The following is a 24,351-nucleotide window of genomic DNA, read 5'->3' as shown; positions in this document are numbered from 1 at the left end:
CCATGCTTTCTGCCTGTCACTTTGTGCCTGTGTGGCAGGGAGGGAGCAAGGAAAGATGCTGTGTTATAAATAGGTGCAGCTGCACTTCTGAAGCTCTGCTATTTCATTCTTTTGCATAGGTCTCAGGGGAGCCATGGCATTTGCTCTGGCTATACGAGATACTGCTACCTACTCACATCAAATGATGTTCTCAACAACTCTCCTCATCGTCTTTTTCACTGTGTGGATTGTTGGTGGAGGTACAACTCCCATGCTGTCATGGCTGAACATCAGGTCAGTATGCAACTGTGTGCTGGGGAAACATCACTTTTCAAGTGGCAACTGTGCTAATCGGGCATAGTCCTACAGGACTTGTTTGATGCTTACTAGAGGTGTTCTAGGTATTTAGAACATGCTGTTTTATCGAGGAAGGTGCTCGTGTAGGCTGGTGAAGAAAATGTACTGATGATGCTGGGATTCAGCCTAAAGCTCTCTGATGCTCTGCCAGTAGGTATCTAGGTCCTTGTCAACCCAGTAGGATATGGAATAATGTTGCCTGATACAGCAATCCCTATATTGAAAAGAAAGAATTAATCTTTCTAGTCCCACAGAAACTTCTCTTCCTATTATGCTATGACATTTCCCTGTCTTTTGGCTCTTGGTAATGCCCTGTTACATTTTTTTAAGTTAAATGGAGTCTGTATTGGGCGATGCTAAACTGAATGCACTTCAAACATCTGTCCAAACAAACCTGATGTTATGTAAACAACTGGGATAAATGGGATCCTGCTAATCTTCTGGGTGTGTTTCCTTCTGTGTTGAGAACACCTGTGAAAATGGTCAAGTAGTGTGATTATAGACATTTGTAAATCCTGGCCAATGCTTAGTACTTTTGGGCTGCAAGTACAGTCATGTTTGAGGATATTTATCAACAGAAGTGCTACAGAATCGTGAATCAATCAGTGTTAAAGACCACATCTGTTATCTTTCTGTGAAAGCTTTTGTAGTTGGGGAGGCAAAGGTAAATAGAGTGGAATTAAAACAATACACACTGTACAAACCCTTCAGCATGTTTTTCATATGTAAATTATTTGTGCTCTTTGGCACTTGAAAGCTTACTTTGTCTTCCTTCCTAATTGTGCTAACCAGAATTTGTATCCCGTTGTCTTGTGATAGGATAGGAAAAAACAAGCTTATGTAAAACCAGTTTCAGTCTTTGGAAGAGCTGATCACTCTTAGGGACTGGTGTTGCTTTTGGAAAACTTAAGTGAACTGTTTGTGGCAATAGGTAGCAGGTGGTTTCTAGGTTGGCAAAAAAAGTATGGATAGGAGTCCCAGAAATGCTTGTGAACTTCTCACTGAAGTTAGCATGCTTCCAGCCAGGCAAGCATTACAGCAGTGGTTTACAGTATCTCAGCTCTGACTGACAGCAAACATTGGGAAATCATGTTTCCTTTTTTGTTAACTAATGAATCCATTTCTAACCTTAAAAACTGTCTTTAAATGCAAGTTCCCAGATGTTTGGCTAGCACACCAGAAAGGAGCATCACTTCCATGTAGTCAGGCTCTCTGAAGGTCATGTTGCTAGCAGGTAGTGCAATGCCTGGTGTGAAGTCGACAACAAAACTGTTCCAGTGCAGCTGTGTCATTAATGATCATGACATACCACATCATAACGACATTTCGAAGCCCAGCCTGACTGGTTTCTGTTTCCACGTGAGAGCTGTGTAACAACTTTAAAAAGGTACCTGGAACAGGTGCCACGTGCAGCTTTCCATTTGAAAGCATCCAAGAATGTGCACTTACTCCTTTAGCAGAAGTAATCTGGTTCAGTAATGAGACTCCATGAGCCTGGCTGACGAGTTGCTCCTGAAGGGAGAAAGGGCTGATACTCCCTCCACTCCAGGCTTGCCCTTTGGGTAGGCTATACTTGCAAAAATCATTAATGTGGCCAACAAGGCAGAACAGCTGGAGAGGCCCTGATACCATTCCTAGAGGAGCAGCTGCCAAAAGGCAGTTGGCCAAACTGTAGTTATGAGTGTTTAGCTGTAGTTTTTTGGGAGATTTACCCACCCTTGCTAGTAGGCAGTAATTTTAACTGTCATTTGTTTAGCATGGTTGACAGAAAATAAATGTTTAACTTTCCTGTTAAGGGAAGGAGGTCATGTAAACAAGGGAACTCTACATAGGAGGTATTTTAGAGAACTGCATGGGTCTGCCTACAGGAGCCTTGATAGGCACTGCTCTATTAAATATGAAGACTGGACTTTATGAGACCAGATGAAATGAGATTTGTGCCAGGAGGTGGCAGCCGTGTGCAAGTGAGCGAGAATTAGAAACTCTGCTGGTAAAGTACCCTCTGTGATAGAGCCCTTTCTGCTGGAAAGCAAGAAGTCCTGTCTGACCTTACAGATTTAAGAAAGAGACAAATTAGTTTCCAGCTGGATTTTAGAAATATGCTGCTTTTCTCTTCTTCATCCCTTGACTCAGTGGAAGAGATAGGCAGGAGAAGATGAAGATGAGATGCTGTCCCAGTGCCTCGCTCAGCGGCACAGTGTATAGTGCTGATACAATCCTGAGGCTGTGCAGTAGATAACTTGTCCCTGGGATGCTTTCTGCCCCTTGGCACTTGTCCATTAGGTTAGACTACAAGAGGCTGGAAATAAGTAGCGCTGCCATACAGGATTATTTAGCAGAAAATAGGTTAAAAGATAAAAGGTAGTTTGTTTCCTATGCTAAGTGAAGGGACGTAGGAAACTAATGCCATTTGTGTGTTGGACTTAAATATCAGGATTTGTGTAGACTCCTAAAAGTCCAGCTCTGGTGTGAAGTTCACACCAGTTGTGTCCTGGTTGACTTTGGCCTTTGTGGAAGTAAAGATGGAAAGCCAGTCAGCATTACAAAGTCCTCAGGAAATAGCTGGCCTTGCTGCAGTGTGGATGTGAGAAGAAGACAAAGGCGTGCTTTAACGAAGAGTCGACCAAGCTGACTGACCCTTTAGACTGGTTTAGCTTGCCTGGTCATTCTGTGGCAGAGGGTTGTTACTGTAATCCTGTGGGTACTGGTCTGCCCATCAGTGGGGCTTCTGGGTGACCCCTTCAATAGTTCCTGTGGGCTGTGAGGGGCTGTGCTTCTTCCCTAGGAACTGCAGGCGCATGTCTGTTGTACTGGGCAAGTCAGAGGAGGCCAGAGGAGCTAAGACAGGTGTCAACAGTCAACACCAAGGAGTCAGGTTGTGCCTGCGCAATTTAAGTGGAACAGTACCAGAGAGCTGACTTCAGCCAAGGCTTTCAGCCTGGCTTGATACCGGTACGTTCATGGGGAGGCAGTTGCGTGCATACATGCATGAGACAATGGCTACGTAAGGATTCAGAATTGGTCTGCTGTGGCTTAGAGGCAGAGGCCCATGCCTCTGGCTGCACCATGAATTGCATTAGCAATTGGGATGCAAATGCTTTGTTGTCTACTTCTGGTGGTCCCTTCTCTCCCATGATGTGAAATGTATTAAAAGTAGGTAAAGGATAGAGAGGCAAATGTATAAATTAAGTTTCAGTAAAATAAAAAGCAGTAAAAGGAGGAAAATAAGCAAAAATGCCCTCTGCCTCCCCTTGCTCTGTTCTGAATGTCTCAAGTATGCAGGTATCCAGACAGGGCATGTTACCAGTGTACCAGGGTCTTGAATGTACAGATAAGCAGAGGACCTACGGTTTGTAGCAGAGACTTAACTTTAGTTTACTGCTTAACTGGTTGGGAAAGTGAGGTCATGACAGCAAAACCAAGTAAAAAATAATGAGATCTTTAGATGCTTTTGATTTCTGCCATGTGATGCTGAGCAAGTTAAAAAATAACACTAGAAGCTAGAGTTAAAGCCATGATGTCATGTGTCTGAATTTTCTGGCTGTCACTGAGATGTATCCAAGCATGTGGGTGGTAAACAGTTATACTTTTCTAGCAGTAGATTATCCTTTTCTTAGAAGGCAAAGCATGACTTGGATATTAAAAATATAGTTTCACCCTTTGAGAATAAAACAAAGAAACAATTTCCTGTCTGAAATTTTAACAATTTCAGCAAACTTGAGAGCCCTGTAAATCAAAACCACTGGCAAAGTTCCTCTTTTCAGAAAAGTAGTTGACTTATCATTTCATTTATCTGTCACAGAAAAAAGGGAACTCCTAGCATTTGTATTGCAAAATAATCTTTATTCCATTTTTCCTTAGCGGTTACTGACCTGGCTCTTTTCACCTTGAATGAAGCAACATGTAGATTAATGCTGCCTTCTCCTTTATAATCTGCTTCAAATGAGGGCATTTGTGTTTGTTTTAATGAAGTAATTCCAGTTACACTTAGCAACCGTTTCCTAAATCTTAAATACCTTTCAATTTAAAATATTTTAGGTATCTTTCTACCATAAAAGTTAAAGGTTGTACAGACAATGTCAACTTAGATATTTACTGTCTTATGTCTGACTTTGCAAATACAATCTTTTTAAGAGTTTTCTATGTAGGGATTTTTTTGTTTTCTTTAAATGAGCAAACTGAAAAAGAAATCTGGAAACACTAACTCTCACATAGCTGCTATGTGAGCTACCTAACTATCTGGGATGGTGGTAAAACTGACAGCTTGGTGGCAGTCTCAGGTTATACTCTATTATCTTGCCCAGGGTGATCCCATAATAAAATGTGCATTTCTTAAATACCATGCTTTAGTGTGCTGTGGTGGCAGGAGGCGAGTGTTGATGCTGGGATCCAGCTTTGTGTTATGTTCTGGACTGGAGTGGGGGATGTCTGATAGGAGGTTACAGCTGTCTGTTTTGCAGCCCGTTTCCCTTATTCTACAATTTAGATCCTTCACTGCCTTCTAGCTGCTCTCTGCTGCCATCGAAGGGCAGATGCACAGACACGGGCCACTCTTTCTTGCCCTTTGTTACTGGCTTTTTCCTTTTCACCTTTCATAACTCTTTTTTCCCTATCTAGTTTCTCCCATCTTCCTCCTCCTTTCCCAGTTTCTAGTTTCTCATCATCAGTCTTGCATTTCTCTTAACGGAGGTGCAGTGCAGCCCCTGAACCTTCACCCTCACCCCTCTGGGTCTTTCTCTTGGTAGGAGAGAGATTGCCTCCTCTTCTGGATGCCTACAGGTATGCATGGAGATGCTGCCTTATCTCTCTTCTTGTGCTTAGAAACATAGCAATTCATACCAGAGACATAAAGTGTGGGGAAGGCCTGGACCCTGCAGGAAGTGGGTTGAGATATATTTAGAGCACATGGGTGATATAGGTTTAACTGCCAAGCTCTGGCAAGCCTCCAGCAGTTTCTGGAGTCATTATCTTGGTTAGGTCAAGTAAAGAAATATCCAAAGGCATACTAAAACTAACCTGAAACAACATTTCCTAATTCTAGGGTTTTTTTAGTGATTGTGTTGTGTTTTTTTTTTAAAACATCGTGGTGGGAATTCTCTTCTTCCTCAGCCATCTTCTGAGAAACAGTTGAACTCTTCCAAAATAGCTAAAATTTTCAAAAAAATGCTGCACTCATTATAGACATCTGGGAAAACTTCAGTATACTAACTTGGCAAAGATACAGCAAAGGGAAAGTTGTAGAAGGGAAGTTATTGGGCAGTTATTAATTTTAGGTTTTGCTGAATATGCAGAGCTGTCTCAGTGCTGGCTTTTTGGAGCAGAGTGCTGTGACCTGGAGTGTATGTCAGTATGGGAGAAGAGCTATTGAACCAGGAATCCAAAACAAATCTATCCAAAGTCTGGTATTTGCCTCAGCCTTCAAGGATTAGATGAGTGCGTGCTCTTCATAGCACAAGCTATGGCCTTAAATATTTGGTTCGTCAAGATGTCAGCCTGTAATCAGGGTGTGTACACCTGCTCTTTGTAAAGTGAGGCCTCTGGATTTCTGGTCATCTGGGCTTTTATTTCACACAGCAATATATAGTTCAAGTAGCATGCCTTCATTGAAAAACAGGGGAGGGGAAAACCCCAGAAGCTGCTAAGGAATTTATATGGAAGATATTAGAAACCAAACATACTTTCTCTTGTGGTTTTCTTTTTTTAAGTAAAAATGAAAAAGGCAAAGCAAGGAGTAAAAACACACTCTGCTGCAACTGGAGATTAATAGTCTTAAAGATTGTTAGTCAATTGTTAGTTATACCAACCAAGTGATTTAGTACATATTACCAGTTGTTTTGGACTGCTCTGAATCTAGGCAGTATTGATGGCCTCTTTCATATGTGCATAGCTTCCTGCGATTAGTTTCTCTAATGACTTTTTTTCTTTTAGACTATGTGCAGGTCTGAAGTGGTAGGAATTACCTTAGATTGGCTCTGTGTCTGTGTAGCAGCTCTCTTGAGAGCTATTGAATCTAATTTTCTGAGGGAGGTAGCCTGTCATGAATACAGGTGTTTTCAGCCTGAATCTGAATGAATGAAGAATATTACTGGATATCTCAATCATAAAGTGCTGCTGTTTGTTAATTTTTATGATTTTTGTCACTTTGTCATTGTTCTGCCATTCTTGTATGCTTTGTCTTTTTTGATTGGGTAGGGTTTGTTTGTTTTTGTTTTTTTTTTTTGTTGGTTTGCTTTGTTTTGCTAGGGAGCTCTGTGAAGCTACCATCTCATGAGCATTTTGTTACTCACATTGCATTCTTGTACTGTACCAGAGTTGGTGACCATGTTCCATCGGTGGAAGAGATGAGTGAAAGCCGCTGGCTGTACTTCAGGTGACACTGTGCTTTCCTTGATACCAAATTAACGTGGTGCTTGGCTTTCTTGATAACACTGTGTGCTCTTTTTCTATACTATGGCATGCTGCTGCTGCTGCTTCTTTTCTGCAGAAGAGTGCCGTAGATGTTCCTCAATTCTGAATCTGTTCTCTTTTTCTGAGCTGGGAGAGTGTGGATCACACATCATGCCTTTAGTTTAAAAAAACAAAAACCACAAAACACCACATCCTTTAACTCTGTATATGGGTACTTAATGAAGCAAAACTGGCATCTCTGGTCTGGGAAGACTTGAAAGCCGAGAAATCATGGATGCAATCCTGTGATCCTTAATGACACAGGTATTCTTAAGTATTCCTCGGGGTTATTTTGTACAACTGTTCAGATTGCAAGGGACTTCATAGGTGATTTAGCCCAGCCTCTTTGGGGATGCATTTTAAAAACAGAGGGTTATCACATTGTTTGATAGGAACACGCTAATAAGAGTGGAGATGAACCAGAATCCTAGTCTCTTCTGGTTGATGGCTTCTAGAACTGATGTATGGATAGAGAGAGAAGAAAAAAAAACAAATAAATCTCTAACTGGCATGTATAAGGGAATGTGCATTTTTGTGTGTGTGTATACGTGTATATAAAAATACATACAGAACATTTATGTAAAGAAAACTCTTTGGGATGGGGCAATAGTAAGTTTTTGATGTATTCTGTCACACTTGAAGGCTCACAGCTAGCTGCTAAATTTGCCAGAGATGCAGTACATTAGCTTGTATAGAGAATCTGAGAACTATTATCTCTTACAGTCATTTTTGGCTGTTGCCACAGTAATTACATATGCTAAAATGTAATAAAGCCTGGTATTTTGGTAACTTGTCATCTGTGTATTGCTGGGCCTCGGAAAGGTTTTTGAAGTATCAGAAGACATGGTTCTACTCATGTTAAAATGACATAGAACTACTTCAAGTTTTCCACTATCTGTTTTTTTACCATTCTTTTCCATACATTTCCATATACTTTGCGTTCCACATTTTGTGTGTTAACCATTTTCTACCACACTGTTTAAATTCAGTATTATGTATACTTTGGTATTATACATAAGCTTAGTGTTTGAGGGATCAGGTCTGAGTAACTGTTCTCCTATGTGTGATGCTGGAGTTGTAGCTGTAGAGTAAGGACCAAGAAAGTCAGGAGTCAGTTAGGAGCAGAGACGTGGTGCTTTGGTACTGGGCATTTGGAGCTCAGTGGTAGTCCCTTAAGTGAGCTCTTAAAGCATGTAAAGCCTTTTATGCCTTAAAAACAAAAATGTATTTTAATTAGGGAGGAGTGAAGTAATATACTTAAATTGGCTTAATTTTTAGTGTAGAATACTGTTGTCTACAGATTCCAGTAAACTTCCCAAGGTAAAAATAAAGATGGCTGAACTTTATGTACTAGTAACTGTCTGCAATGAATTATTATGGTATCTGTCAAATACTGAGTTGATTCCAATGGAGGAAATAGATTAATTTTTTTCACCAGTTTTGGGATATACATGCATTGTTACATCTGAAAGACTGCTCATACTCTTCATCTAGCATCTGCTTTTTAAGAGTTACTTGTTTGAATTGCTACTGCACACCCTCAGGGAATCCACACACCGCTGCTGCAATGGGCTTTCAGAAGGGGTGGAGGGGAAAATGAAATGCTTGCTGTCACCTGCGCTGCCGTGGCCTTGGCTGTCCTGCAGCCAACGTGCCCCTCAGTCCCCACCACATAGACTGTGCCTCTTCAACAAAATACTCTTTTCAACTAGATCTTGCTCGCCTGCCTTTCTGCTACAGGGTTTGAGCAAACCACCACAGTCGTTAGCAAGGCTACCCTCTCTGTGCTCCTGAGCTCTGAGAGGGGCTTGGCATAAATAAATCCAGTAAAAATTTTTCTTAACTTAAAAACTGCTTAAATAAATGAGAACTGATATTGGCATTTCCGGCACATGTAAATTATGGGAAGCTTTTTAAATACTTAAGGATGTGAGATGGATTTTTTTCTTTCTTTTAACCACCAGAAAAAAATTGTTGAAGACATACATGCATCAGCTTTACTTGTACTTTTAATTAGAGAAGCACTTAAGTAAGGATGAAGTAACTAAATGTTTTCTGTTCTTCTCTTCACTGTAAAGGAGGTTGAGAGAGACTTGACTGGTTTTTGGTATTGTTTTGTTCAGGTGATAAAGATGAGACTTTCTTAGAAATTTGGGGGCAGGTCCCTCAAAAATGTGAGGCTTGTCATGAGACCAGGGTGTATATACCTTGAAACTTAAACAGGTAGACTTGCTACAAAAAAATAAAGCTTCCTATACAATTCATGCTAGAGAGAGGATAAGAGACACTGTGCTGGTTAAAACCTATAAAAAACAGTCATAGGAATTCAAAATAATAATGTATTTTGTGTTAATCTGTGAACAGAGGAACACACTTTGAAACATGAAGTTAAAAAAAAAGTGATTTATAGAAAAAATTAATTAGAAATACTTAAAATATAAAATCACCTGAAGAATAAATTTTGGGGGGAAAAAATTAAAATGGACAAGTCTGTGTCATTGTACTATTTCAATATTGAAAGAAATGTCTGTAGTAAGAATTTTTTTCTAAAAGTTGAACATTTTTAATATAGAAAAGCTCTCTTTTCCTCTCCAGTCCAACAGTGTTGTGATGTACTATGACCTTTCTCTGAACAGTGTGGTCATCCTTGCTTTGGTCCTCCGCTAAGCCCCCTTCCCCTGCCTAAGGGCAGTTAAAATCCCCAAAACAAATGCACAACCTTGTAAGTCAGGTAAAAGCTGAGACATTCTGTATTGTTTGTTTTTCTTATGTACTGTGAAGTAAATGGGTAGCCCAGTGAGTTAAAACTATTTAGGGAATGCAAACTATGTTCATCTTCTGGAACAAGCTTCTTGAGCTCCCCGTTACTATTGGCAGCTGCACGGCTAACATGAGCGTGTTGCTGTGTGTAGCGTGTTGAACTTCCCCAGGGTGCAGCTGGGGTTTGGAAAGCCACAAATCTGTTTATGTGTATTTATAAAGGAATGCACAATCTTATATACGTTGCCATACTGAGCAGGTTTCCTGATGTTGCTTGTCAGCTTTCTGCGTGAGGCTTCATTAGGTAACTAGTTTGTCTGGAGCAAACACTTCTTACAATGTCTTCATTGCTTAGTGATAGCCTAAGCAGTAACATCTAAGCCCTTGTAACCTTGTGTGTGGCATTTTATTTTAGCATGTGTTACAATCCCGATCTGTCTGTCCAGTGTTCCCTTAAACTGATGAAGATTTTTAGTCCTGAGGCTGGTCAGTGCCAGTGAATTCCCAGGCCAAATGTGCCTAAGGGTTAAGATGACTCTGTGTGGAAAAAGGAAGCGATGAGGAAAGAAAAGAGACTCAGGAAAAAATCCAAGCAGAGGACTGGGTCAGCACTAGCTCTGTGTGAGGCTGCTGCAGGCTGTGTTAGAGGGGCCTTCTAGGTTTTCCCTGAACTACATTAAGTCATGTGAGGCCTTGGATTGGTCTTGAGCCCACAATGATGACTTAAAACTTCGGTTCAGTGCCTACTTTTCTTCCTCTTTTGTTCTATTAGAAAGTGCTGCCCTGGAAGTTATTTGAAGCTGTTTCCTTTTCGTTTAATCCTTGCCATCTTCTCTGCCTGAAGGTAAATCATGTCTGGATCACTGCCTGCCTTATGCAAGCACGTGTCCCTGGACACACAAATTATATGGTCTTAACCAGCAAGCTTTTGCTGGTTTCTGGTGACCCTCAGGGATGTTGCACAAACACTGTGGCTAGAAATAGCTAACACAAAGTCTAGGTAACAAAGAAATTGCACTAAACGAGCTCAGTCCCTTCCAAGAGAGAGGAGATGAAGCTAGCCATTTCAGACACTATGTTTTTGTTATTGTATGCATTTTCCTGCACTTATTATGCAACATGGTAGGACTGAAATGCAACGCATTTGAGACTGACAATCTTACCTAACATTTGAGGTTGGAGGTCTAGGTTCTACAAGAGAGCACAGAAATTAAAGCATGAATAGGATTTAAAACTAGACAAGTCTAATCTTAACAAATAGCTACCCCAAAACAAACCAGAAAAACCTGAACATAATTGTAAGGATTAAATATCCATCTTGGATAGCAGCACTATGTGAAAGGACAGTTCAGTAATAAGATGCTTGCAAACTATGCAAAAGTGAGTAGGCAGTTGCTTATTAACATTATTCTGCAATCATTCACCACCTCATTATACAGACCCTCCCTCACACAGGTGGGAGGCTGGACTAGACAGACCTCTTGTTAATCCACTGTGGCTGTGTTGTGTCAGGTGAATTAAACTTGCAGTAAACTAATATTATCAGTCTTTATAAAATACTTTTATTGTTTCACACAGTGCATTAAAACGGGGGGGGGTGTGTGTGTGTGGCTTTTAAAAATTGTATATTTGAGCCATTCTCAGGCCTGTCTGGCAGCTAAGTTATTTGCTGTGTCAAATATTCAGGCTGGGCTTATCCTTAGTCTCTGGTTTCTTGCTGCTGGACATGAGGGGTGTTCTCCACTGAAAAGGATGTCTACCACAGTTCACCTTTTAAGCCAAAAATAACATTTGCCAGTGTCCTAAAAGAATTGGCAACAAAGGTAAGCAGTTAAAGTTGATGCTGAGATGGAGTTAAAGCTGTTATCTACCGGTAGTTGCTGCTTGAGTGAAAATATCTTCTTTATAACTATGTAACTGCAGGGGAATAATGGACAGCTCTTCCTCAAACTATTCTTATAACCTCTCTGAATGCAGCTTTGCTGGGTGCTTAAAGTGCTTTTAAAATGCATTCTGCCAAACTTGCAGCGTTTTCAACCCTCAGTAACACCACTTGCTTTGTTTTCCTAATGTTTCTGTAGGGTTGGGGTTGACCCAGATCAGGATCCTCCACCTACTAATGACAGCTTTCAAGTCTTACAAGGAGTAAGTAATTACGTAACTTCTCAATTAGGCTGATCTTATTTTATAATTAAGACGATAAAGAACTGCAGAAGCGATGTGCATGGATAAAACTTTTCTCTCTTAGCTGGCGAGTCAGTAATGCATTTTACTTTATAATATTCAAGTAATGCCCACCAAAAAACATTCTGTGGTGTTGGGTATAATGCTGCAGCATTCAAATTTGTGTGTGTACTATATATAACAAGGCATCAAAAATCTTCCCAAATCTACTAAAACACTCTCTTTAACAACATGCTTTCCTCACCCCCACCCACCCAACGAGCTTGCTTTTAACATGCTACAGCATAAACAGTCTTCCCCAAGACTGACCCAGAGATAATCCCTCTTGGCTTCTGTTCAATAACTGATACCAAATTTTGGCCCTTGAACTTGTTTAGAATCAAAGATTAGGTTCGCTAATCTGATTTCAGCTCCTGTATATTGTACCACAAGCCAGGTGGATCTGACCTGTACTACCTACCACCTGTATGAGGCAAAAGGAGCACTAGAATATTTATATTCAGGAAACTGTTGCTGTGAATCTTTAGTGCAGCTTTCTATGTGTCAGTAACAACCCAAGGGTTGACTTTTTTTCCCTGCAATATGATATTGGCAAGCAAGACTATCAAAACCCTGGCACAGGTTGCCCAGAGGGGCGGTAGGTGCTCCATCCCTGGTGCTCCATCCCTGGCAACATCCAAAGTCAGGCTGGACAGGGCTCTGAGCAACCTGATCTAGTTGAAGATGTCCCTGCTCATGGCAGGGGGTTGAAATAGATGGCCTTTAAAGGTTCCTTCCAACCCAAACTATTCTATGAAAGAAAATTGTTCATAGCAGAAATTCCAGTTTTCTTCATCTATAAACTGAGTGAATTCACAGGAGTAGTGAAAGGTCTTGGAAAAAAACAACCAACCAACCAACCAAACCCAACAACCCAAAACCAAACAACAGAACATTTCCTGAGGCTTCCTCTGTCCAGACCTTAGTTTACACTCTCCCAGAGTAATGCTTGACACTAACTGTTCACTAGCACAGCTGGTTGCTTGTGTTAGAAACCTGCTAGAGGAGGTTGAATGGCAGGAAAGACAGATGACTTTGGACCCAGAGGATGGATGCAAGTGTGTGAACTCTGCTTTGTAAAGCTCAGGTTGTATGATGCTGGTGTTCAGGCTGGTCACAGACATGCATGGGATACCTGCTGTATTTGGGATCAGCTTTCTTATTAGTGGTTTCTTCTGCCTTGCCTTTTTTTTTGTCACAGATTGTACAGATAAGGGTTACTTGTTCAGGAAGCATCTCTCTCATTGCAGAAACTGCAGTAGGCATCTCTGTGTTCTTTGAAGAAGGCTGTGTCCAGCACAAAAAAATTGATTCTGAAATGGTGGGTTTGGGTACCAAAAGGGGTGAACTTGGTTTTGTAGCTATCTGGAAGCAACCAGAAGGCCAGGTCTCAAAACACCTTCTACAATGAAGGCCACAGTTACTGCATAAAACCAAGGTTAGGAAGTGGCATCATGGTAAGATGGCTTTGGCCAGTTCAGGCTGAGCTTGTCAGTATTTGAGGAATTGCTTTAACAGGAAACAGAGCATGGGTATTCTGTTCTCATTCAGTGTCTGGGTGGAAATAACTTGTTTGCTTTTTTCCCATGTAAACATAAAGCACTTACCCATTTGTTTCCCTCTTTAGCTGTGCGTTGCATTCCTAATGAACTCCATTAGTCAGTTCCCTTTGGATTACTTTTTCTTTCACCAAGCCAAGATTAGCAGCATGTCACAATTAAAGAAAATATATCATTTGGGGTGGGGAGGGTGTGAAAATGTACTAAGCTTTAACTCTTGGTGGATCATGGATTTTTTTCAGATCAGAAGTACACAGGGCAATCCCGTCTTGTTCTTTTTCCAGTAGTTGGGAAGATGACTCATGCAACGCGTTGTCATTTCATCTGTTTTCCTGCATTTAACCTTGGCCTCTGGACAGAAAAAAGAAAAAAAAAAAAGTAACAAAAGTAAAAACAAATGCAGCTGCAGACCAGCTGGTGGAATGACTTGCAGCACAGCTAGTAAAGGGATTATATTTAACACTGTTAGCACTTCTGAGGTTGATCTAGCCCTTATGAAATTTGCATGACCTTCCTCAATTGTGATTTTATATGGATTCTCTGTTAAGCATGTTTCTTTTAAGTGCGATATATTTCATCAGGTTTGCGAGAGTTTGTCAGGTATGGTAAATTCTCTTTTCTTCCAAGGAAGCAACAGGGTTAGGGAAAGAAAATGAAATAGGCCTAGAGTTAAGGAAGCCAACCAAGCAATGAATAGGAATCAGTCTGGATTACTCCATTTATTTGGGGAGGGCTATGGGGACAGAATATCAGTGAGGCTTATTTGTCAGGTTTGGACTTAATTCTATCTCCATTACTGCGTTAACTGTGCAATAAACTTCTAGACTCAAGGGACCTTGGTGGCAGAGGGCTTATTAAGGTAACTTTAGGATAATGAAGAGATCCTACTTCTCCGCACGGTTATTTCTGGTCTTTCTAGGGAAAATAACCTTCTCAGTATAAGCATGTCTCTAAATAGCTTTCTTCTGCAGTAGAGTAAGTAGAGTAATGTAAGTAATGTAATCTAAGTACAGTATTGAAGTAATTTGGCTTTTTTTGGACAGGACATTGTAATGCGAACGATTGGAATATATGATTTGGGTTTTTTTTCTGACTGAAATAATGCAGTATGTTTTATCTTATTTTTAGGATGGCCTGGATTCTGAAAGAAGGAACAGGACAAAACAGGAAAGTGCTTGGCTCTTCAGGCTATGGTATAGCTTTGACCATAAGTATCCTTTTGAAAACACAGCTTAGCTTCAAGACATGAACTGTTGAGTTTGTTTCTTTTCCGTGTACCCATATGTAGGCTTAAGCACTCGAGGAGTCAAACATGAGAAAGATCAAGTATTTGACAGGTTCAAGGCACAGAACTGAAGCTTGAACTTGCTGACTCAGAAGATGGACCTTTCCTTTCTTTGATGCATGGTATGTCACACTTGCCAGGGGATGAAAATCAGTCCGTCCTAGCAGCAGAAGTTCTCTCCTAAACAATAAGACAGCCAATTAACTACTTCTGATACTCTGATCTGTTCTATTAAGCTGTTTTCATCTTCACTGATGCTCAGAGCACAAACTAGTTTTCCAGTTCATTGTACATGCCTAACCTCAAACTCATTGCTCTGAGGAGCCATCTGCTTTTGTGATGAAGTCCTCTTTGGAAGCCCATCATTGATAGAGGAAGTTCTGGAACTAAAAATCTATGTGTGATCCCAGCCTATTCCCTTCACTATATCCAGAATTTCCTATGGGTGTTAAAACAGAGGGTGTCCTTGTGTGTATATAGTACTGTACAACCTTTCTGAAGCTATTATTATACTATTTAGATAGCCTTGTTTAAGCTTCTGAGCAATTTTTGTGTAGCTGTCCTGTCTTTCATGCTTGTGGTTTTTTTAATCTCCTTAGCATATTCTTAATCAGTATATCATACAGGTGCCCCTCCTTAACAGCTTACACTTACTTAGTCGAAAATGGGAAAGCTAATCTTGTGGCCATGGCAAGTCACTTATACCTGGAAATTCAAAGATGTTTCAGTTCTTGAGTCCTAGTAACTTCTGGGGCAGTTAAATATATGTAAATATCTGTGACAGGGTCTTAATCTTGTTGCAGCTGGCATCTGAGAAGTGAGTCTTCTCACTGGGGTCTTGTCCATTGGTGGTTGAGATACTGCTGGCCTGGCTGGAGCATAGTAGTTTCCTTCCATGCCTTGTGCATCAAGATTTCCTGCCCAGGGAAACCCAGGTATAGTGCTGAAAGCATTCAGATCCTAATAGCACTTGCCTGTTCAGAATAAAATCTGTTTGTGACTGATGCTTTCAGAGGCAGTAGTATTGGGCCAAAGCCCAGAAGGGAGTGTATGTGCTAGTTTTAAATATTCATAAAAGTTAGTAATTTCAGGTTAACCCTTTGAGTTGTAGTGGCTGGTGTCAGTCTGTTGAGGTCAATTTTTGTTATTTAAAAAACAGACTTCTGTGGTAAGAGCACAGAAGGACCTGTCTGTGGCTGACTGCCTTTTTTTTTGTTTGTTTCCTTTTTAAGAAGGAAGCAGAGCTATCCTCTTCCCCTGCCTTTACAAAAGGGATGTGCCTGATGGGCTGGGGAGAGTAGTTGGCAATGCTGACTTCCCCTCGGCTGCTACTAGCACAAGTGCAGTCCCCAGCAGCTGCAGCAAGGGCAGGGGGAGTGCTGGGTGAAAATTACAGCTTGCTTAGCTGTTTCACAGAAACTTAAAAGATGCTGATAGTGCCCTTGCTTTTTCAGTGGTGACTAGCAATCTGTGGGGAAGATTTCTGTGAAGTTTGTCCCAAGAAAACTTTGACATCCAGAAGCAGAGGTGTCTTACTGTGTGTTAGAAGCAAAATTCCGCTCCATCTGTTGCAAGGGGGCATTGGCTGGGTGGGCTGAAATTGCATGGCAGGGATGGTCTTTAGAATTGCCACCTCTGTACCCATGGCTAAATGTCAAAATATTTTTTGCTGATGTAGTCATTTGGTTTGTGGGTATAAAAGCAGATTGTCTCAAAATTCACTCTTTGCAAGGGAACTTAACTTGAAAAAGATGCGAGCAAAATGCACTTGGCAGCATGCTCCAACGCTGGCTACCGCCTGCAGAGCGCTGTGTGGACGGATAACCGGGAACTTCATTCCTGTGGAATGCAGAGTTCGTTCAATGTCATGGGCTGTTCCCTGGGTTCACCCACAATAGTTAGAAGCAAGAAAAGAAGCAAACTGCAACTTTGAAGTATTAGATTTCTTTCACTGGGTTTGTTTACTACAACCGAGTCATTGCGTGCCTGTCAGCCACAGGACAACGTAGAGGCTGGTAGGTTAGTGTGCACGGGAACAGTTTATTTCTTTCCAGAACTGGGTGTAGCCACACTGTTACTGGGGGAGGGAGGGAGGAAATATAACTCTGCAGTGGCATAATCACGCTGTTATGTGCTCAAGTAAACACGCTATGCCAGGCTCTGCTAAAGGAGAGGGATACATCTCTGCTAAAACAGACCCTTTTTTTAACCCCCTCTGTCCCCAAAGCACCTGATCTGTTGAGAGTGTCAGGGAAACAATGTTATATTTCAGAAGTGGACTTGATTCTCTCTTTGCTTAGAGGCCTAAGAAAGTAACCAGAATACCTGCAATATATATTTACCTTTAAAATAATCAGACTGACTTAAACAAACCAACCCTTCTGCTCCTGATTCCTGACAATGTTTGGAAGTTGTAGCACTTTCCTCCTGAGCACTGTTCTTGTGCCACTCAAGATCAGCATAGTGCTCTGTAGCAGGGACACCTTTTTTGACTCCAGGGAATTTCCTCATGTATATCATTAGTCTGGCATACTAGCTTGAACAAATATGGATTTACCTGGGGGCAGACCTACGAGGAGAGCTGTAAAGACAGGTTTCCCACCCCTGTGCCCCTTCAAAGTAACCTAGGTAGCATTGCCTGGGCAGATGCGTTCCTTCCACGCTGTGTTACGTAGTTCTTGCCATACAGTTTTCCCTTTGCCTTTTCGAGACTCTGTGTGGTATGTATATGTGCACTGCAGAGATGTCTTTGAGCCTTACCAGAGTAAGATCTCTGGTTGCATTTCTGTGGCTCAGTGACTAGCTAGCAGTGGAACAGTTCAGGTGGCTCCATTGCCTGGAGGATGTTGGCTGGACAGTATTTCTTTATTTCCCTGTGTTGATCCACATAGGTGTGTCTCCTTGTTACCTCTACCTTGCAGTCTTGACACCATGCTCCCATCTTCAGAGCAGAAATACCCTTGGACCTATTAACACTAAAGCACCTGTACTTCTGCTTGGTCCTTTTGGCTCCACAGAACCTACCGCTGGAAACATTGCAACTGTTTGAAACTTTTAACAAGGGAGTTAGCTAGTTTCCCTTGCAGAAAATGTGGGAGTAAAGAAACTGCCCTTGAAAGGATCAAGGGGAAAATGTTGGGGGGAAGATGTTTTTCATTTATTTATTTACAAAGGCAGATTTTTTTCAATTGATATTTTATATAAAATTATTGCACAGTACATAGATCAAAGGCAGAGCCACATTTCTGTACCATTGTCTTTTTATTTTCAATAGTGGTTTTCAAGCACTGATGTGTTTTCCTTAACTTCTTAAGTTATTTAAAGCCAATTCTCACTCACAGTGGCCCTCCGTTAACCACAACTCTACCCAGCTGGTGTGGCCTGATAGCCCGCTGTCTGACAAGTCCCCAGGTTTATGATGTAAGTAAAATGACTCAATAATTCTGTGTATTGTCTTTTATTTAACTTCATCAAAGCAGGTATCAAAGCATTTTTTTTTCTTTTTAGGCAAAAGGTTGGTGTGATACGCGTATTGCAAGAAAGCGCTGGTTTGTCCTAGGCAGAAAAGAGTTAAGATACTCTTCCCTAAGGCAACACCTTCTGTTAGTAGAAAATAGAGATGATCTTATTGTTCAAATACTACATTAAAAAAATAATATTTAAAGATACTAGAAAATTACAGGCCTAATCAATAAGCCAGTTCTTAGTGAATCACTTCACAATATTCAGTCCCTTTTTAACACTTTTGGACAAAATTCTTTGCGGGTTAGTGTTAAGGTTGCATTGTGGTCTCCTTCAGAGAAGACATTGACACATTTACCCATGCTGGAAAGAAATCTGGTAGAGCTTCCCTTCATTGTTTCCACTGTGAAATTTGAGATCACATTTCAGAAACTGTTAATCAGTTACTTATCTCAGTCTAGCAGGCCACTATACTGTCTTTACAGCCATGTCTTGCAATAATTAATGCTTCATTCTCCTATTATTCTTGCAGGATCCCGATACATGTTATTCTTATCTGTACAGTGCTTCTGGAATCTACAACTTTTTGAGCCGCTTGTAAATAAAACCGTAGTACTATGTGAGATCACTCAAATTTTCAGGTTCTCTGGAATGGTAACATCTCTGCTATGTTCAAGTAGTCTTGGACCAGATTTCTATTAAAATTTTCCTAGAAGGTTATGAATTCCACTTGTAACTTTGAAATACTTCCCTGTATTTCTCTCTGTATCATTAGCATCTTACTTCTACCTGGTTAGAAAAATTTCAGAGAAGTTTTATATGTCTGCTGCCCATTTTGGAGCTATTAGTGATGCAGGAAATTGGCCTTGTTCCCATTTGTGCAATGCCACTGGAGATATTAAAACAGATCTGGGCTGGAAGGCATCCATCAGACCAGTTAGCCTACTTGTGTGTTACCCACGTGTCCGTCTACGTACGATCTTGTAAGATCAGTTATCCAGTAACTGAGGATCTAACCAGAATGAACATGCAAGATTTGGCCTTCATTTTCTGTAATAGTTGGGTTCTTTTTTTCTTCTTTATTCCTCACTCTTAGCTGCTACTGCATGTGGAAGCTTATTCTTTAATTGGATTGGGTCTGTGACACACCCCCACACACACCCTCCTTGGGATGTTAATGTCATCATTAAAACTGCTTACAAGGCTGCATACTTTTTAAAGGTATATAATGTGGAAATTTCAAGTTACATTTTTATATATATTCCTATTTCAGTGCATTGCTGCATTAGTCTTGGGAAAGAATATAATTTCAAGATTTTTTTTTCTAGTTTCTTTTCAAGATTTAGGAACTCTGCAGCTGCTTTATTGCTTTTCTTTGCATGGCTGGCTTTGCTACAGCACTTGCCTATACCGTTTTATTACTGGCTAAAAAACTGGAATCTTTTTGCCTTCCTATTAAATGCGGGCAAAGCAACTGAGAGCACCATATTTTGGGGGGGAGAGAAACTGCTTGGAATAATTACGCTTTTGTGAGATATTTCCAGGAAAATTGAATGGTACATCTGAAAGAATGAAAGACTGAAGACTTTGAATTAAAAAAACAAAAAAGTCTGTAAATACTCAACAGAATGTAACATAGCTGGAAAATGTGTTTCAAAAAGTAGTAGTAATTCCTGGATCTCATTCAAGTGCATGTCTAAGCAGTTATGACATCTGCATAGAGAAGAAAGCCCACAAGTATATGGCTGTACTGCCTGTGTATTTGTGTATTGTTTTCAGCTTTTGTTGTTTGGTTTTTTTCCTCTGGCTTTAGTACAACCTTATTTAGAAATAATTTTAATTTCCATGAGTGGGAGTACATCTTTTTAATTAGATGCTGAAGGGGTGTTTTAAAATCTGAAAGTCAAATAATCTTATTACATAGTCCACCTACAACCTATTCCTAAGTATGAGCTCATGTCCTCTAAGCTTGAATTTGCATGGCATACATGTACGGTTCTGAGTCAGCATGCAGCGGTGAGGTACAGAGGATTTTTTCCAGAGCTGTCATTACTATTACTTGCTGATGTTCTCCCATTGCTTTAAGGCTGTGCCGCTAGGCTCACCATTAAGTGTTTCCTACCCAAAGAGAAGCCAAATTGGAACTTAAAAGCATGAAAGGCTGCAGTAGTTACAGTATTTAAAATTATAATTTTCAGAAATTCACTCCTATTTTTTTCTCTCCTGGTGTTATCTTTAGTGCATGACCATTTGACAGGGCTTTACAATTTATCCCAAACTAATGTAGGTCACTTTTTTCTTCCCTTTTGACATGTCCTTTGAAACTTTTAGTAATTCTGTTTCATCAAGCATTTATCCCATTTGGAAGAAGCAGCTGTGTTAACACCTGCTCTTCCTGATGAAGCATTCCTGGGGAATTTTTTTTTTTTTCTCTTGTTTGTTCAGGGATGTGTTTCATGTCCTACCCATGCTCCCACCAATTTTTTTTTTTTGAAAGTTTAGTTCTTGCACCATACACAGTGTGACAACTTGGTATGAAGGTAGAGGGAATTGAATTATTTTTCTAAATATGCAAACCCAGTAAAAAAACTTCATTTACAGTCTATATAAGTCTTGGAGGAGGTAACTCTCAAAATGAGTAAGAAAACTGTTCAGTCATGCCCCCCCTCCCCTTTCTTAGTGTTTCTAGCTTCATAGCAAAAATTGTTTAGTTTCCCTGACGAATTTGAACTCAGCTGGGAGATAGAGAAACTCTAAGCGGAGCATCAGTAATATATTTTGCATGCATATTACTTCATGCTTTTGTTTTGGAGCTACAAAATAACTAACTTCTGATGCAAGTTTTGTCATCCGTGATGCCTGTGTTGTATTCAGCACCAGCAGCATACGTGGTATGCACTACCAGTGCTTTGTATGTGCGGTGTACTTTGCATGTGCTTCTTTTTGCACTGCCTTAAGAGAAAATAGACCGGCTTTGTAAGCAGTAACTCTTAAGTTTTAGCTGTTTTAACGTCTCCAGCATGCAATTTTAGGAGCATGAGTAGATTGTACCACAAATGAGACAGAATATGAGGTCCCTCAGGGTTATGGTCAGCACATCAAAGTAAAATGTAGTCTTCCATAGGGTTTTGGATTTAGGTACTTAGCCATTCTAGCTTGTCAGTTCAAGTAGTGAAGTTCAAACCTATGTTTCTTGAGTGAATTGAAGCTATTCCTTCAGAACTGTAGGGGACTGCAGAGGCCAGTTTAGGGTTATTCTTGGAAGAATTTCAAGTCTCTAGGGATCTACTTGGATACATTTCCTGTCTTTCTTGAAAGAATTGTTCATGCTGCATGAAGCACAGTAGGTTTATTCACCCATCCTCTCTGCTTGCAAACATAGCAAATCCGTATACTACATGGGATTGCTCATGGATGTTCTCCAGGGAAATATATTAAATAAATTGCCTGCTGCTTACAGCGCTATTCCGAAGTGAAATAAGTGGAACTTGGCTCGTACAAGGCAATGTTTGTTCGCTGTGTTGAGAGAAAGCTCAGTGTTTTTTCTGGAACTGATCATGTTTATGTACATGTAAGTATAGCCTGGGACAAACCAGCAAAGACTGAGTTAGGACTTGCCATATAGCATAAAGCCTGCAGCCTTCTCCTTTCACTGTTGTGCTTCCAAGAGCTTTTCGGCCTTTTGGGGAAACTCAAGTGTAGTGTGTGTTCTTACCAGTTCTTACCTGATAGGTGGCTGCAACGATTTGCTGTTAAATAGGATTGTGAAGACGGGAAATGCTTCAGGAGCTTGCTGCAGCTGCTTCACAGGCGGCCCTGGTGCCGCAATGCCTCCTGGCACACTGTTAGCCCTGCCTTCCCCTCCTTGGTGCTTCTCCAAGGGCAAACACTGTGAAAGGCAACTTGTGATACAGCTTCTCAGCTTCTTTGACTTCTTAGAACGTAACCAGTCAACAGTCGTAAACTGCTTGCTGCTTACTTGTTTTTCTGCTTTTCATCTTTATTTGAATGTCTCTTCTTCAAAAACAGAAGGTAGAGGAATGTCAGAGTTTCTTAAACAGCTGATTATTTTGTGTACCTTTTTTAATCATCTTGGTCTTGTCCCTCAGACTTTCACTTTTTTGCAATGGAAAGCTTGTAAACGCTTTTTCTGCCAACTATAGCTGAACCCTTTAATTTCTGCCTTTTTTCTTTTTAATATAGGGACGGTAGTTCACTATATTAAACAGTTCAGTGTTTTCTTTGCAATTAAAGAAAGCAAGTGGCCTAAACTGCATTTTTCTCTTTGAGAACAGTGCTTTCTATCACAGTAACCCTGTCTCTAATAAGCAATGATAAATTTGGATGCCAAGAAGGTTCTGAGAAATTAGCATTCATCCTAAGTAGGGCTTGTCTTGCACCTGACACTGAACTGCACCATTTCTTTCGTTGTTTTTTTGTAAAGTTCTGACATCTCTTCCAGTCTTCACATTAGTTAAATATTCTGTATCATCTAGAGACTTCTGTGGCTTTATTTTGGCTGATTATCATTCTGAAATAATGACAGGAAGCTTTGCCAGGAAGTTTTATTTAGCCAGGCACTGCATTTTTCATCATGGACAGGTTAATCAGAATTTTCAATCTTAAGTGCCCTGAACTCCGGTCCTGCAATACAGGTGGGGCTTTCTGGTCAGGCTGATCACAGGCGTTCTATCTCACATAGCCTGTGCCCTCCTTCCTTCACCAAAGTGGAAGAAAATTATATATTTTGAGAATGTAGCCTGATTGATGTCCAGCTTCCCAAGGAAAACAGACACTTGCGTTTCAGCTCTTTCTAAGCAGGGGGAAAATAATTGCTTTCAGTTGCAAGAAGGCAAGCTTATAGTACGGGTAGAATTTTCTTCAAATATGAGGAAGCCCCATTTTCTGACCAATTCAGCTGTTTTGCCTTTTACCAAGACCATGTTAAACAGGAGTGAAACATGGTACAATTACTTGCTGTTGTAGAGAAATTAAGTGTTTTGTTACACTTCAGCAATTTCTAGTCTCTGACCATATATTTTGTCCCATCTCTGCCAAAATAAATTCACAGGGTTTCGTGAGCCGCTTTTTTAAATTATTTTGAAAAGAAAACATATCCAAACTAGTTACAAAACTATGAAGCAAGCACTTTCTTGTATCAGTCTTTTGTACTATTATGGGTCAGGAGTGTTCCAAAGAACTAGGTCAAGTAATTCTCTATTTAGTACCAGGTAAGAGTAAACAGATAGATCAAAAACTAACCTAGCTAAAAGACTTTTAAACTATAACAAAAAATTGTTGAGGAAACCTTGAATGTAAAGAATTTGGGCCTAATGAGTTTTTACCAGTTTGCATGAATCTTTTACTAACGGACTTGACTAATTAGCAACAGATGCAGCTCTGACTTCTTTGTGTCTTAATGTGCTTGGTGACTTAATTGTGACTTAATTGTGCTTGGTCTCCAGTGTTTTTCCTGTACTGCCTTCTAAATTGTCATGCCAAAACCAGTGCATACAGCTTATCTCTCCGGTACTTCTGGTAAACTTCCAGTGCTATTAAATCCCTAGTTACCTGTTTCATAATCTAGTTCTTGGATTCAGCTTCCCCTCATCTCTCCACAATAGTAGTAGTTATACAGGGAGCAGTAAGCTGATTTGCAAACATTGAGTTCAAGGTTGTTTTTAACATTTCATAAGGTGGAACTTTACCACTTACTGCATCTGTATTGACACATAGGTAAACTCTTGTGTTCAGTTACCTTCTTGGCAAAGACCAGATGTTGTACCCTGTACAAAGATTTTTTTTTTTTTCTGCTTTTTTTCCAGAATCAAGAACAGCTTAGAGAAGAGGATTCTGATTTTATTCTGAATGATGGTGACCTTACTGTGACATATGGTGATACAACAATAACGGCAAACGGTTCTTCTGGCCCCCATACAGCTACCACTAGCCTTGACGGCAGGAGAACAAAAAGTAGTTCAGAGGAAGCACTGGAACATGATTTAGGAGCAGCAGATCATGAAGTTACAAGCAGGGGTACCCGGCTAGTATTTCCTCTGGAAGACAATGCATGATTACTGACTCAGTAAAAATAACTCTTGCTCTGTGGATGGATCAAGGAAGACTGCAGGCCACTGTGTCACTTGAGGTGGGGATGTTTATTTAAACAAATTAACGTGCGTAAGTGATTTTACTAGGATCTGAAGATGTCACCTATTTTTTACTCAAGATGCTGACAGTGGGGTTTTCTGAATGTCTGAAAATAGATGAATGAGAAAA

The 24,351-nt window shown here is 40.4% G+C and overlaps 1 protein-coding gene across 1 annotated transcript in view; it reads left to right on the top strand.

Annotated features, from left to right (window-relative positions):
* Positions 1 to 24,146, top strand: part of LOC104628752 (sodium/hydrogen exchanger 7) — a gene marked incomplete at its 5' end in the record, with an annotated part of 38,094 nt that extends 13,948 nt beyond the window's left edge. The window contains 6 exons of the mRNA XM_010297434.1: positions 120 to 273; positions 6,647 to 6,706; positions 11,625 to 11,688; positions 14,454 to 14,536; positions 17,925 to 18,030; positions 23,898 to 24,146. Of these exons, the coding sequence (XP_010295736.1) occupies positions 120 to 273; positions 6,647 to 6,706; positions 11,625 to 11,688; positions 14,454 to 14,536; positions 17,925 to 18,030; positions 23,898 to 24,146 (716 nt within the window). The remainder of the gene's footprint in view (positions 1 to 119; positions 274 to 6,646; positions 6,707 to 11,624; positions 11,689 to 14,453; positions 14,537 to 17,924; positions 18,031 to 23,897) is intronic.
* Between the last annotated feature and the right edge of the window lie 205 nt (positions 24,147 to 24,351).

This window comes from Phaethon lepturus, unplaced genomic scaffold (genome assembly GCF_000687285.1).
Source record: "Phaethon lepturus isolate BGI_N335 unplaced genomic scaffold, ASM68728v1 scaffold37320, whole genome shotgun sequence".
Lineage (NCBI taxonomy): Eukaryota > Metazoa > Chordata > Aves > Phaethontiformes > Phaethontidae > Phaethon > Phaethon lepturus.
This window is presented reverse-complemented; position numbering and strand designations above follow the sequence as displayed.